We start from the raw sequence: 16,047 nt of genomic DNA, 5'->3' as shown, positions 1-16,047 counted from the left end.
ATGATCTAATGCAGATGTGCTAAGTGTGGATTGTTGTTTGTGCATTTCTGGGGACTCGCAATCAATGCACCTAAAACAAGCACCTAAAAATCACAATTAGCTGCATCACACTGATATTAACAGGCTACAACAGGGGAGCTCAACCTGTGGCCCATGACCTCAAACCTGGGGTCAGCGACCCATTGATTGTGAGTTGGGCTTGCTTGTTGGATGTGAGCTTGTTGGCTTAAAGTCCGACCATGTGTAGGCTCCATCGAACATTTGCTGTCGGACTTTCCGCCAACAAATTTTTGAGAGCAGGTTCTCAAATTTTCCGCCAACAAAACTTTGTTGTCAGAACTTCCGATCGTGTGTACACAAGTCTGACGCACAAAAGTTCACGCATGCTCGGAATCAAGCAGAAGGAACCGCACTGGCTATTGAACTTCCCTTTTCTCGGCTCCTCGTACATCTTGTACGTCACCGCGTTCATAATTGTTGGCCAACATTTGTGTGACCGTGTGTATACAAGACAAGTTGGAGCCAACAACCTTCGAACCAAAATCCATGGTTTTGTTGTCAGAAAGTCAGATCGTGTCTATGGGGCATCAGAGTGCAGTGAGCCAGCACCGGCAGTGGAAGAAGCAGGAGCCGCACAAGCTGATGCTTCCTCTGTAGCGCCGGCTCCTGTACCAGATGGCATAAAACCAAAGTGCATTCCGCCTCTAAACCTTTCCAGCAGCTTGGAAAACTATGCCAGCAGCAACAGCAAGAGGAAAAGAAGGTCAGGGTAGTAAACAACCCATACACTTGGCATAATAGCTTTTGCAATGGGCATATTAGCACCTATAAAAGGATTAACAGCTATTAGGCTTCTTACACATTGATCTGCGGGTGCAAAGTAGTGCACGTCCGGCTTCTCTGCCGGTCACCTGCACTGAGCTATAGACTTCTTTTATATCCTGTGAGTTTGGTACGCTTTCAGAAAGTGCATCACACCTGCAAGATGTAATAGAAGTCTATGGCAAAGCGCAGCTAACCTGCAGGAGGGCAACAAGCACACTGCGCTGTGGGTAAACTGCAGCACATCAGTGTGAAAGCAGCCATATAGGGGTCTCAGGACAGTAGGCATACCAACCAACATTTTGAGAGGGGAATGAGGGACACCTACTAGCAAACGTATGTGGGCATAGGACACGCCCCTGTCACGCCCCTTAAAGGGGACATATAAAAAAATGGGTTAATTAAATCCACAAGTGTTTTTTTTTACCACCAATATTCCAATTGTATTGGCTTTTAAAATGGACAAATTCAACAATTTAGAATTTGGGTGAAAAATTTTAGCACTGGGAAACACTTTTTGAAAGATAAAAAGTGCATTTTATATACAACTCTATAGATCAGACCAAATGAGGGACAAATGAGGGGGAAAGAGGGACAGAGGGACATCGCTCCAAATCAGGGACAGTAGGGGCTAGTTTACATTTGCGGCTTGGAGGGCGGTTAAACCCCATAGTTCCTTGTGGCACGTGACTGGTTACCAAATCATTTAAGAGGCCCTCTCTCTTCAAAGGGTGAGCACCCCTGGGTTACAAAAACAAATTGATTTCTACAAATTATGTATTTTCCACAGGTCAACACATGCTGTAGATATGAATGAGCCATAAACCTCCGTATAGCCAGCAGCAGATAAGTAAATAGTACAGTAGTACAAACCTGTGCCATGGCGACCAATCAGGTGGCAGCTTTTTGGTTCAATTTTCCCATAGAAGACTGACTAATGGAATCTGATTAGTTGAGAAACTCCTCTACTTAACTATAAAAGAAGTTATCCCCCAACCCCCCCTGCAATGTACCAGGGGGAGAAAGGAGTGAAGTCATACAGTTCAGATGTAGACCTCTTTGACAAGGGGTTCACGACCTCCCTATAAATAACCCAATTCTTAACTAAATCCAGATGATGTGAGAGAGAGATATGTTCCTGGGAAAGAGGGAATCCCGGAAAGCAGAGCTACAGGACTTGTGAGTAGCTGCTGAGGAATGCAAAGGTAAAACAAGGGCGGACGTTATTCGAATTATCCAATGAGCCTGCTACTTCAACTTTCTGATCAAACCTGGCGATCGGTTGGTTATCACTATCATTGTCATCAATGGTAGCAAAAGTGAAAGCCATCAATGGGTTTTGAAATTCTGATCATTTCCAAGCTAATTGTGTGATGTATGGTGAAACTTAGGCCTGGTTCACACTTATGCATTTTTTAGTGCGTTTTCCGTTTGGCAGAAAAACACTACAGACCATTTGACATGGTTTCCTATGGATGTAGTCCACATCTGTGCATTTTATGGAAAGGGCCAGGGACTTTTTTCTGGTTTTTGGTTCCATAGACTTCCAGGATTTAATGCTGTGTATTGAAAAAGGCGAAATGCACCTGCAATATGCAAACTATAACCTGCATAAGTGTGAAACAGGCCTTAATGCTCTAGAAACTATCACTCTGGACTTTTTTAGGCCTGATTCACACAGTTTGCATATTCCAGGGGAGATTTTGCATTTTTCAATAAACATCTTTGATCCATTGAAGTCTATAGGTTTGATTTACTAAAGGAAAATCCACTTTGCACTACAAGTGCACTAGATCTGAAATGAGGGGAAGCTCTGCTGATTTTATCATCCAATCATGTACAAGCTAAAATGCTCTTTTTTATTTTCCTTGCATGTCCCCCTCGGATCTACAGCGACTGCAATTCCAAGTGAACTTTCAGTGCACTTGTAATGCAAAGTTGATTGGCCTTTAGTAAATAAACCCCATGGAACCAAAAACCAGAACAAAATCCCTGGCCTTTTCCATAAAATGCACAGATGTGAACATGATCCATAGGAAACCATGTTAAATGGTCTGTAGTGTGTTCTGCAAAACTGAAAACACACAAAAAAATTAAAAATTTCCCTGCATTTCTGCAAAATGCATAAAAAAACTCATTAGACTGGATTCACACCTAGGCATTTTTAGTGCTTTTTGCAGATTTTCACTACAGAACATGTTCCATAGGAAACCATGGTAAATGGGCTGTAGTGCAAATCTGCAAAATGCAAAAAGCAAAAAAAAAAAATGCATAGGTGTGAATCCAGCCTTAGTGTGAATAGAGCCTTAAAGTTGTTGTAATATCCTTTACAACCACTTTTTACTACGGATAAGCCTATAATTAGTGAAACAATAGTTGAGCGCTAATATACACAGTGAAGTGAAATAATACACATGTCTATATGCAACATGTATACAAAGAAAACAAATTGTGAATGAGAAACAATAATGAATACACCAAAACACAATAGCTGTACAAATCGAACACAGAATAATAGTCCATAAAATTGTGAAAGGAAAGGGCTCTTCCCGTTAAGGTGACACCAAACCAGTGGGGGCAGGAACAGATTGTCTGTAGTCACTCTCAGCCACACTTCAAAGGTAAGTAAATAAATAGTCTTACCAAATGGGATGGACACACATGTACGACAGTGAGTCAGAAAGGCTCAAGATCCTAGGAGGTCTGGATCAGGTGCCGTACACAGATGTTGGTCAAGCTGATCCGAAGCGGGGTCCCTGACTCTCTGTCCTGAGACTGGATTCACACATATGCATTTTTAGTGCTTTTTGCATTTTGCAGATTTGCACTACAGAATGTGTTCCATAGGAAACCATGATAAATGGACTGTATTGCAAATCTGCAAAATGCAAAAAGCACTAAAAATGCATAGGTGTGAATCCAGCCTGAGGCTCCATGGACACAGAAATGAATGTCGCCCCGAGCAGCTCCTCATGGACTCCAGGGAGCAGCACCCCTACAGGGGTAAATCGTATGTAGACAAATCTGCCTTTGGTCTCAGTATTCAGTGGAAGAGACTCCTCTGCACTGCATTAGATCATGGGATGTCCACATATGAATGGATGGGAAAGCTTGACACTCATAGTGTAAATCCAATAAAGTTTTATTTGTCAATCACAAGTTTAAAAATAGCACTACAACTCATGCCAGGGACAATTGCAAAGAAAATCCGTAGGTCTGGGACAGCGTGCGTTCCACAGACCGAGTATACTGGGTTTTAGTATACTCGGTCTGTGGAACGCACGCTGTCCCAGATCTATGGGGTGCTGCTACCTGGAGTCCATGAGGAGCTGCTCGGGGCGACATTCATTTCTGTGTCCATAGAGCCTTAGGACCGAGAGTCTGGGACCCCGCATCGGATCAGCTTGACCAACATCTGTGTACGGCATCTGATCCAGACCTCATAGGAGCCTTCCTGACCCACTGTCGTATGACATGTGTGTCCATCCCATTCGGTAAGAGTATTAATTTATTTACCTTCGAAGTGTGGCTGAGAGTGACTACAGACAATCTGTTTCCTGTCCCCATTGGTTTGGTGTCACCTTAACAGGAAGAGCCCTTCCCTTTCACAATTTTGTGGACTATTATTCCATTTTCGGTTTGTACACCTATTGTGTTTTGGCATATTTATTATTGTTTCTCATTCACAATTTGTTTTCTTTGTATACGTGTTGCATATAGACATGTGTATTATATCACTTTGCTGTGTATATTAGCGTTACACTGTTGTTTCACTATTCACATTAAACTTTGTTTGTTTTAGTGTTAGCAGCTCTTTTCACTTTTATTCAATTTACTTGTGTTTTAGTGCAGTCTTTTCTCCACATCGTATAAGCCTATAATTAGGCTTACCTGTAGCTACACTGGATGAAGCCTACCCTACTCACACCTAACAACTGTATTTTCATTTTCCCCATCAGCTCATCCCCCACAGTTATTAACTTTTGTTTCCACTTGACCCTCCCTTCTAGATTGTAAGCTGTAATGAGCAGGGCCCTCTGATCCCTCCTGCATTGATTTGTATTGTAAGTGTACTGTCTGCCCTCATGTTGTACAGCGCTGTGCAAACTGTTGGAGCTATATAAATCCTGTATTATAATAATAATATCATCTCCTAAACCTGCACAGTTTAGGAGGTATACCCTGTATTTCCATGTGCTGATGTCATCAGCCAATGCGCACAGAAGCAATGGCAGTACGTGCCATTGCTTTGGTTAGGCTAGATTCACACATATGCATTTTTAGAGCTTTTTGCATTTTTCAGATTTGCACTACAGACCGTGTTCCATAGGAAACCATGGTAAATGGACTGTAGTGCAAGTATGCAAAAAGCACTAAAACTGCATAGGTGTGAATCCAGCCTTAGACTGTGCCTTTACCGGCGGCTTTTTTTTTTTCTAGGGTTTACAACAACTTTAAAGCATTTTCCAATAGGCTATTGACATCGAAAGTGATTAGATAAATGCAAATGTTCAGTTTCTGTTGCACGAAACGATTGTTTCAGACGTCCAAATGATTAGAATGATTGAATCAATTGGCTGATCACAACAATAACCGATTAGCGTATGGCAAGCTAAATAGCCATGCCACACTAGAAAACCAGTCGCTGGTAACAAATAGCCCATGGTATAATTGCTAGTAGTCTTTTCAACATCTCCTGTGGTGTCAAGCCGTTACTTGCTGGACCAGTGAGATGTCTCTTCTTTACTACTCCCTTGCTAACATTTGAGGTTTTGCCAGCCATACCTTTACTTTTACAGTTTTTTTTTCTTGCGCGATCAGCCTTCAATTGAATCACTTCAATCAATGTCTAAAACTATTGTTTGATGTAACACAAGTAAATTCACCTTCATCAACCCGATCATTTTCAGTGTTAACTGGAAGAAAACAAATATCAAAGGCAATCATTTCAGCAGTACTGGGATAGATTCATCCAGCACCCAGGGCATGGTTGTAGAACTGCACCCCCCCTCCCACCCCCCCCTACTGCTAGTGCATGCCAAAGAATGAGTGTACCACCCTGCGTCTATTCTCTGCATACTTTCTCCATTGCACCCAGGGCACCTGACCTTCCTGCCCACCCCTTTTCCCAGCCCTGCATTTCAGAATTCAATGACTACTCCAATCATCTTGACAAAAAAAAATGGCTTAAGGTCTGATTCACACCTATACAGGTTGCAGTTTGCATATTCCAGGTGCATTTTGCATTATTTAAATAAACGTTTTTGATTAATTGAAGTCTATGGAACCAAAAACCAGAAAAAAAAACCCCTTGCTCTTTCCATAAAATGCACAGATGTGAACGTGACCCATAGGAAACGATGTTAAATGGACTGTAGTGTGTTTCTGCAAAACGGAAAACGCACAAAAAAATGCATAGGTGTGAACCAGGTCATAGTCATCAATGCAGTCCTGCAAAGTTGATCAAACTGGCAGCGGAAACGAACAGACAATTGCTAGGTTCGATCAGAGCAGTGACACCCTACTCTTCTATCTCTTTTCTCTGCAAGGCTTCAGGGACAGATCACAGCAATTCTGATTGGTCATCAATTCCGATTGATATGTGGTGCTTCCAAGGCGAAAGTTAAGGAACTGAGACATATGGGCATTCACTAATAAAAAGTATCCCAACATGTATAAATATCTCAGTATTACAATGATAAAATCTAAAACGTATTTCTCTCTAGTCAACCCCTCTTTAGCCTGATTTCCACAAACAATCATTGCTTGCTATTCATCTGGCTGTGTATGTAGTCTACCGTACTGTACTTTCTCATATCTTCTGAACTGCATCCCCCTTGTGTTGGCCAGAAGCCCAGAGAGGCTCTTGTAGCCTCTGCATAAAAGAAATATACAGCCCATGTAAACGGCTGAAATCTCGCTGAGCTTTCGCTTTTTTTTTGCACATAAACCCAGAATAAAACTCACACAAAGAGGGTCTACATCTACATTACACCAACCAATGAGAGATGTTCTAAAATCTGAATTCCTGCAGGAATATGTCATCACCGCTGTAACATAAACACACTGGCTTTAGTTATATTCTGCTGTGTTACTCAACTGATTCCAAGTAGAAGGAATCCAGGATCTTATCTTTATTAGAAAGAGTCATCTTGTTGTAAAGAATGGTTGCATTCCATCCCACAAGCACTAGATAACCTGAATGTCCACCTCTGCCCATAGGACTGATAGAAGCCTTCCTTACCAGTAGCCCCAGGGGTGCACTCTCCTCCCCATATCTGTCATGGCTCTGAAATCCACGTTCATGTCTCAGTATAAGTTCTCAGTTCCTGAACAGCGACCGTTTGTGAACTTGGTAGAAGTCTGTACTGGACCCCATCAACCTCCCTCCTCCTCATCCTAAGTGTCCCTCCCTCCTCTGCCCTGTATGGAATGCAGAACTGTACAAGGGGATGGCTCCTCTAAGTGATGGAAATCCAGGTCATTAGCATGCTCTGGGCATTCCCTGGCCTCCTCCCATTCTCATCATACAAAGAAAAACTATTCTTTAGTGATTACCTTCATATACAGTGCAATATTCGTAGCTAGTGATACAGAAATGAAAGGGTTATATACGAGAATGCCTCTAGATGAGGTTTCATTATAGAGAACATTCCAATAACCCTTAAAGAGGAGCTCCAATCTACCCCCAAAATATTAAAAGTTTAATATAAGGAGACTTACCTGTCCAGGGATCCAGTCTTCACCCAAACCAATTCTTAAAATGGTTTCAGGTCTAGGCTTCATAGCCAGCTTCCCACTGTGTATGTGCGAGCCAAGCTGTGCGTTGTGAATGGTCCCACAGTCTTCTGGGACTTGTGACATGTCCCAGAAGGCTGCAGGGGAAGAGGGAGGGCTGAACTTCCACTTGGATCACCACGGCGACCTGACCAGAAGTGGGAGCAGGTACCTCTCAAAACCAGAAAAGTGCCAATTATTAAAGAGGGGGGGGGGTGCAATTAAGCAAAACTTAAACGTAAGATTTTATATATATATATATATATATATATATATATTTATGGTTCAGAGCCCTATGTCCGATACGTATAACGATGACAAACAGGGTTAACATAACTCACCACTTGACATAGACCTGAAGGTGTGCCCTGGTCTAACGTACGGTATACCAAAATAAGGGGGCATACCCTAGATAAGAAATGAGGATTAAATGAAATGAACATGAAATGAAGTGAAATGAGTACTCTGTGAGGAGTATGATGCCTTGAGAAATGCCCTAAAAAGGGGATGGGAGGGTGGGTATTGCACACAGGAACCGACAAGGAACACAGCAGAATGAGCTGATTAAATACCCCTCCGGGCTCCTCCCAAATTCCGGCCACCGTGCTGGCTGATAAGGAACACAGCTGAACGGGCTGATCAATTACTCCTCCGGGCTCCTCCCATAAATACAGGCCACCATACTGGCCTTTCAACTTATGGTTCAGAGCCCTATGTCCGATACGTATAACGATGACAAACAGGGTTAACATAACTCACCACTTGACATAGACCTGAAGGTGTGCCCTGGTCTAACGTACAGTATAACAAAATAAGGGGGCAAAAACATACTGGTAGGGAATTGTTCTTTATCGATTGAGTTAGATCACTGAGTGAGTTAACAGATGCCTGAGCTATTACCACCTGAGGATTGTGGCTGTACTGGGTAAAGCAGGCAGACTCCTACCTGCCTAGCTATTCAATGACATGTCTGGGGACCCGCTGTTACCGATTATGTAAAAGTGGATGTCTACGCTGGAGCTTACTTGCTGCTCTTTGAAACCGCTAGGGGAAGTACGAAGTGATCTTTGTATCAGGCTAAGTAGCGTCTACATAGCTCTCGGCCTGCTGGATTACCGCAGGTGAACTTTCCAGGTCACAGGTATCTGTAGTAGGCCAACACCTGGCTGCTTGTAGGACCATGCTAGGGGAGAGAACAAACGAGGGGATAGTCAGGATGGTCGGAATACCCTTAAGGATGTCACCCGTTCGGGTAAGCATTTGTCACCGACCATCGGTTGGATTTCCTGGACTTCACGAAGCATGGTTCAACCAGCGTGGGACATGAATAAAGAAGGTTTGCGGGGTCCGGCAAGGACAAGAAATGTTGCCTGCCGGCTAGGTATCGCCGAACAGTGTTATGGGATAGGCAGCTAGGTATGACAATATGACGAAAGGCCAGTAACCGCCTGATGTTGGAGGTTTCATAGGAGTGGTGTGTCCGGAATTTCTGAAGGCCCTCCAGGCTGTCTGGTAGTTTGAGCATGTTGCGAGAAAGTGAGACGTTTACGAGTCTGGTCGCTGTTTGTAGATATTGTACTAAACCGGGGTTTAGGTGAGACCGACCAAGGACAATGGCTGACACTGGATTGGCTCCAGTCAAATACGACAGCGCATCTGCTACGAGATTGCTCTAGGCCAGGAACAACGTATAGTCAACTTTAAACTGAATTATAATGACAGCTGTACCAGCCTGCCCAGGCAGGACATGACTGCTAGGGATTTAGACCTATCTTACAATAATCACTGCTGGTTGCCTGATGGTGGCCAAAAATTGCAGCGAAGCCTGTGATGGTCGCTACATCTGTCACTAGCTGGGGTGATAGGGGCGAGATAGACGGTATAGACATGATATACCGATCTACGTAGTACGGAACCTCTGATATTGAAAGATCCGTGGCATCCAGATTAAGGGTCTGACAGGGGCCCTGAATCTGGGAGGGGAAGACGAGGATGCATGACATAAAGACCAACCCTGGGGAATGACCATATTACAGAACTGAGCATACCCGAAACAGACTGAAGCTGCTTCTAGGTATACCCCTGTGTGTGGGTGAAGTGTTTGAAAAACTGACCTGATAGGGACAGCTTGTCAAGGGGGAAACTGGCGTGCGAGGATGTTCTACATGTCCCTAAAGATGGCAGTTGTGATGAGCAAGCGTCTAGCGTTGGCTACGGGCAGATGTTTCTGGATACCCGTTAGAGGGGATCTTACTGTATGGGCCATCACAGACGGCTCACCGGGGTCCTGTAAGGATAGAAATGTCGGGTGCTGGCTAGATACAGCCTGACCGTGTTACGAGAAGAAGCCAGCTGCGTGTGGCAACTCGACCTCTGGTGTAGGACGGAAGCTGAACTCAACTGCCCAACGGGAGAAATGAGCGTCAGGGATGGCGAGTGGCGTAGTCATCGGGGCTAAGTGGCCAAATGAGTACCGCTGAAAATGATGTGTGGCTGAGTGCCAACAAAATGCTTGCAACGATCACAAGTTACGCTAAGTTGCACGCCTAGCCGTGATAGCAAGTGTTGCGCTTAAATGTGTGCTCACAATGATAGCAAGGGAGTTTACGTCACTGGAGATGTGTTTGTGGTGGCTGGACTCGGTGGTGTCGCAGACGTCCGGACACAGGGCTATGAGCAGTATGACCTGAAAAGGCTGAATAAGTTATGCCAAGATGCGTGCTTGCTACGAATGCAAGAAGTTATGCTAGGATGCGTAGTTAGCTAGGTTGAAAAGACAAAGTCCACCCAGCCCACGACAAAATCAACAATTTAGACGAACAACATTGCACAACCCGACACACCCAATGCCATCCCCACAGCTGATCCAGAGGAAGGCAAAAAACCCCCGCAGAGCATGCTCTAATTAGCTACAGCAGGGGAAAAAATTCCTTCCTGACCCCTCGAGCGGCGATCAGATTTCTCCCTGGATCAACCCACCTACAATATAGCACCCCGTTATACTACGTACGTTAGGAAGATATCCAGGCCTTACCCAGCAACGCACTGAGCCAGCCAGAACTGCCTGCCAGCAAGGATAGTACTAGGTTCGTGCCTGGGGCTTGCTAGCGACAACTGCAAAGTTTATGCTAGGATGTGTGCTAGCAACTATTGCAAGAAGTCTATGCTTGGATGCGTGTTTGCAACGATTGCAAGAAGTTTATGCTTGGATGTGAGTCTGCCATGATTGCAGGGAGTTATGCCTGGGTGTGCTTGTGGTGACTGCAGGATGTTTGTGATTGGATGCGTGCTAGCAACAAGCTTGTACAGAGTTGTACTTGGATGCGTGCGAAATGAATCCGATATGAACCGGATGTAGGTGTGAAATTAATCCTATGAATTTGGTTATGTGATAAATCCGACCCAACGATCGTGGAGTAGATGACAATGAATCCGATATGAATTGTTGAGTTATACCCATAAGGCTGAAAAGACGGGTGCGGATTAATGCGTTGCTGGTTTGAGTGATTTGAGTTGGTAAGCGATGAATATGTGGAATGAAATAAATGAAATGTTTGCCATGATATAGACAAGAATTAGTATGTTCCAACTTGATGAGTTGGAACTGCGGAGCACAGAATGAAATGAGGTCAAGACACCTGGGGTATGCCTAGATGAATCAGTGCATGGAGGGTGCTGCTGGACTTGACTGACCTGTAAACACAAAGGCAAAAACCAGTTGAGGATTCCATACCTGTCGTAGACAACTGGCCAAATGGTGACTCCTAATGGGAGTGGTGAGCTTTGAAATGAAATGAAATGACATAAAAATGAAATGAGACAAACAAACATAATGAAATGTTTTTTTTTTTTTTTAGATATATATATTTTTTTTTTTTTCCTTTTTTTTTCCATTATTATTATTTCTTCCCTTTTCCCCCCCTTTTTTTTCCTTTTTTGAAATGAAATGAAATGAGATGAACAAACATAAATGAAATGTTGCCTTTGATGAGAACCTGCCATGGCAGAAGCGCAGCTCGGTCGTGTCACAGGCGCCACTGACAGCGAGCCGGACTCTGGAGCATGTACTGAAATGAGGCAATTAGTGAAATGAGGCCAAATGAGCATGGCCCCCCGTCCAGAACCCGAATTTGTAAAACAACTGGGTTTGAACCGAGGTGCAGGAGGTGACAGTGAAATGAGTGAAATGAGTGAATCCGCCATGACAGAGGCCCGAATCGCCATGCCGTAACTTTGCGACTGAGCACGAAACGGACTCTGGAGCATGTACTGAAATGAGGCCAGTCCTGGGGCACGCCGAGACGAATTAGAACATAGGTGTGACTATTCGTGTCGGAGCGTGATAGGTGAAACGAAATGATACCCATGACAAAGACAGGGATCAACGACTGCGCTCAAGAATCAACGGTGAACCCTGTCTCTGGAGCATGTACTGAAATGAGGCCAGTCCTGGGGCACGCCGAGACGAATTAGTGCACAGGTGTGACTATTCGTGTCGGAGCGTGATAGGTGAAACGAAATGATACCCATGACAAAGACAGGGATCAACGACTGCGCTCAAGAATCAACGGTGAACCCTGTCTCTGGAGCATGTACTGAAATGAGGCCAGTCCTGGGGCACGCCGAGACGAATTAGTGCACAGGTGTGACTATTCGTGTCGGAGCGTGATAGGTGAAACGAAATGATATGCCATGACAAAGACAAGAATCGAAAACCGTGGCTGAACCTGCGAATGATTCTGTCCCTGGAGCATGTATTGAAATGAGGCCGACAACTGGGGCACACCGGAGCGAATCGGTGCATCGGAGATGCGACTAGATTCGAATCGGAGCGCGACTTGTGACTGAAATGAAATGATTGAAATGATCGAAAATGATTGAAATGATAGAAATGATAGAAATGATTGAAACTCTCCGGTTAGTTTAGAATTTAGGACGTCTGTATGGGAATTTTCGAAATGATCCGAACGATTCGGACGTAGGGACCCGTGATTTGGTCGGTATGCGGAAGGTTTGAAAAATGAAACGCTCGATGTGGTGTCATGAATGAGTGACCACGACTTCTTTCGAGAAGAATGAAATGAAATGCAATGATTAAAATGAGCCGGTTAATTAAAATTTAGAACCTCTGATTGGGAATTTCGAAATGAACCGAACGATTCGGACGTTTCAGTAGAGACCAGTGATTTGGTCGGTATATCGGGTTTGTGAAATGAAATGCTCGATATGGTGTCACGAACGGATGACCACGACTTCTTTCGAGAAGCGAGGAGCACAAATGTTTAGAGGTAACGAACGCGTGAATGATATCGGAAAAAATACGAAGGTGATATTTCAGTGAGTGGTTTGTGAGAACAACAGATCACAGTTTAGTGACATGAATAATATGAAATGAGAAATGGGAGCCGAAGCCCTACCCGTGACCGCCGAACCAGATGCGTTGCACGATACCGACAAGTTTTCGAGTGTCACGCCTCAGACAATACACGAACGCTCACGACGGCAAAACCGACTGTAACACGAGGATGAAGACAGGACTTCAATGAAGACGGAACTCACGAACACTGCACTCATTCTATCGAACGGTCTCGAATAGTCGGCCCTAGATCTGTGGCGTAGCTAGTATTGCACACAGGAACCGACAAGGAACACAGCAGAATGAGCTGATTAAATACCCCTCCGGGCTCCTCCCAAATTCCGGCCACCGTGCTGGCTGATAAGGAACACAGCTGAACGGGCTGATCAATTACTCCTCCGGGCTCCTCCCATAAATACAGGCCACCATACTGGCCTTTCAACATATATATATATATATATATATATAAAGGTGAACTTAAGCCGCGTACACACGTAGCGGTATGTCCAACGTACTTAGTCTGGCGGACTTCCCGCCAGACTGTCCGTCTGACTTTCCGAACGGGCTACTTGCCCACACACGGCTCTTTTTCAGCTGACTAATACAGCGTACTAAGTCCGCCGTACTATCCGCCCTACTTTTGAAATGAACGGACTCGCCCACACATGCAGAGGAAAGTCCGCTCATTTCGAGCGCGTCTCCAGGTAGGCGGGGCCCGCGAAGGAGACGTCGCTGGCCCCGCCGCCTGGTATGGACTTAAAGGGGAACCCCAACGCCGAAAAAAATCGGCATGGGGGTCCCCCCCAAGTCCACAACAGACCCTTGTCCGAGCACGCTACCCGGCCGGCCAGGAAAGGGGGGGCGAGCGAGCGCCCCCCCCCTTCTGAGCCGTACCAGGCCGCGTGCCCTCAACATGGGGGGTGCCTTGGGGAAGGGGGGGCCGCGCGCCCCCCCCACCCCAAAGCACCTTGTCCCCATGTTGATGAGGACAAGGGCCTCTCCCCAACAACCCTGGCCGTTGGTTGTCGGGGTCTGCGGGCGGGGGGCTTATCGGAATCCGGGAGCCCCCTTTAATCAGGGGGCCCCCGGATACCGGCCCCCCACCCTATGTGAATGAGTATGGGGTACAATGTACCCCTACACATTCACCTGTAAAATAAAAGTACAAAAAAAACACAACACACGAGATAAAATACTTCATTGCACAGCTCCGGGGGTCTTCCGTCTTCGGGGGTCTTCTCGCCGGACTCCTCCGCTATCTTCTTGTAGCTCTTTTGCTAGCAGAGGAGTCCGGCTTTCTTCCTCGCCGCCGGCCTCTTCTTCCGACTTCGGGGGTCTTGTCCCCCTCTTCGGTTCTTCTGCCGGGCCACCGCGCCTTCTTATAGCTCTTTTACAGGCGGTGGCCCGGTCTTCTGTCGCTGCCGCCTTCCGTTCTTCTTCTTCTTCTTCTCCAGGAGATGTTGACTCGACGATCTCTCCGGCCACAATGCCAGGGACGCGCTGCGCTGCCACTTATATAGGGACAAGGGGCGGTGTCACATGGGTTTATGTCACATGGGTTGGTCACATCGGTTGATGTCACATGGCGACAGTCCCAGCATCCTCCGGGACTGTGACATCGTAAGGGGGCGGGGTCACCATGTGACACCAACCCATGTGACATAAACCCATGTGACACCGCCCCTTGTCCCTATATAAGTGGCAGCGCAGCGCGTCCCTGGCATTGCGGCCGGAGAGATCGTCGAGTCAACATCTCCTGGAGAAGAAGAAGAAGAAGAAGAAGAACGGAAGGCGGCGGCGGCGACAGAAGACCGGGCCACCGCCTGTAAAAGAGCTATAAGAAGGCGCGGTGGCCCGGCAGAAGAACCCGAAGAGGGGGACAAGACCCCCGAAGTCGGAAGAAGAGGCCGGCGGCGAGGAAGAAAGCCGGACTCTTCCGCTAGCAAAAGAGCTACAAGAAAATGGCGGAGGAGTCCGGCGAGAAGACCCCCGAAGACGTAAGACCCCCGGAGCTGTGCAATAAAGTATTTTATCTCGTGTGTTGTGTTTTTTTGTACTTTTATTTTACAGGTAAATGGGTAGGGGTACATTGTACCCCATACTCATTCACATAGGGTGGGGGGGCCGGTATCCGGGGGCCCCCTTATTAAAGGGGGCTCCCGGGTTCCGATAAGCCCCCCGCCCGCAGACCCCGACAACCAACGGCCAGGGTTGTCGGGAAGAGGCCCTTGTCCTCATCAACATGGGGACAAGGTGCTTTGGGGTGGGGGGCCGCGCAGCCCCCCCTTCCCCAAGGCACCCCCCATGTTGAGGGCACGCGGCCTGGTGCGGCTCAGGAGGGGGGGCGCTCGCTCACCCCCCCTTTCCTGGCCGGCCGGGTAGCGTGCTCGGACAAGGGTCTGTTGTGGACTTGGGGGGGACCCCCACGCCGATTTTTTTCGGCGTTGGGGTTCCCCTTTAAGTCCATACCAGGCGGCGGGGCCAGCGACGTCTCCTTCGCGGGCCCCGCCTACCTGGAGACCCGCTCAAAATGAGCGGACTTTTCTCTGGGCGGGAAAAGTCCGCTCATTTCAAAAGTACGGCGGACTGGCATACACACGGCCAGATTGTCCGCCGAAATGCGAGTCTGGCGGGAAGATTGGAGTGCAACACGGCATTCTAAGTCCGCCGTACTTTCGGGTCAAAAAAGTATGCCGGAGCCTACACACGGGGGGATTGTTTGGCGGACTTGAGTTTGCCGGACTTTTCCACCTGCTTGTTTGATTGTATGTACGCGGCATAACACAGTACACTCTCCTCACCCTTCCTTGGTTCCTGATGAACTCACCACCGTGGGTGATGAGATGTGAGTGCCCACACAGCCAGTATAGCGGTTTGTGTATTTGAAATCTCAGACTCTTCTAACCCTTCTTTCTGCGTGGTTTCTGGAAGGGCCCAGAGTGATTCTGATTGGTCAGAGCAGGTACAGAGTATCCCACTGATCCATCCTGGAAGGAAGTGCTGCAAGGAGAAGATGGAGAAGAGCTGGGATTTCAAATCCATGGACTGTTGCACCATCTGCATGGGCACTGAAATGTCATCATCCACGGAGG

The 16,047-nt window shown here is 46.5% G+C and overlaps 1 protein-coding gene across 3 annotated transcripts in view; it reads right to left on the bottom strand.

Moving 5' to 3' along the window:
* The window catches only part of SH2D3C (SH2 domain containing 3C), a 145,738-nt gene that overhangs the window by 65,622 nt on the left and 64,069 nt on the right, over nucleotides 1-16,047 (bottom strand). Inside the window, exon 1 of one of the 3 annotated variants that reach the window (XM_077478723.1) lies at nucleotides 7,067-7,189. The exons of the other annotated variants lie outside the window; for them this stretch is intronic. Within the exon in view, the coding sequence (XP_077334849.1) occupies nucleotides 7,067-7,128 (62 nt within the window). The 5' untranslated portion in view covers nucleotides 7,129-7,189. Of the gene's footprint in view, nucleotides 1-7,066; nucleotides 7,190-16,047 lie in introns of those variants that run through there. 3 annotated transcript variants of the gene reach the window in all.

Source organism: Lithobates pipiens, unplaced genomic scaffold, assembly GCF_037356315.1.
Source record: "Lithobates pipiens isolate NorthernLeopardFrog02 unplaced genomic scaffold, aLitPip1_a1.2 Scaffold_1, whole genome shotgun sequence".
Taxonomy (NCBI): Eukaryota; Metazoa; Chordata; class Amphibia; order Anura; family Ranidae; genus Lithobates; species Lithobates pipiens.
This window is presented reverse-complemented; position numbering and strand designations above follow the sequence as displayed.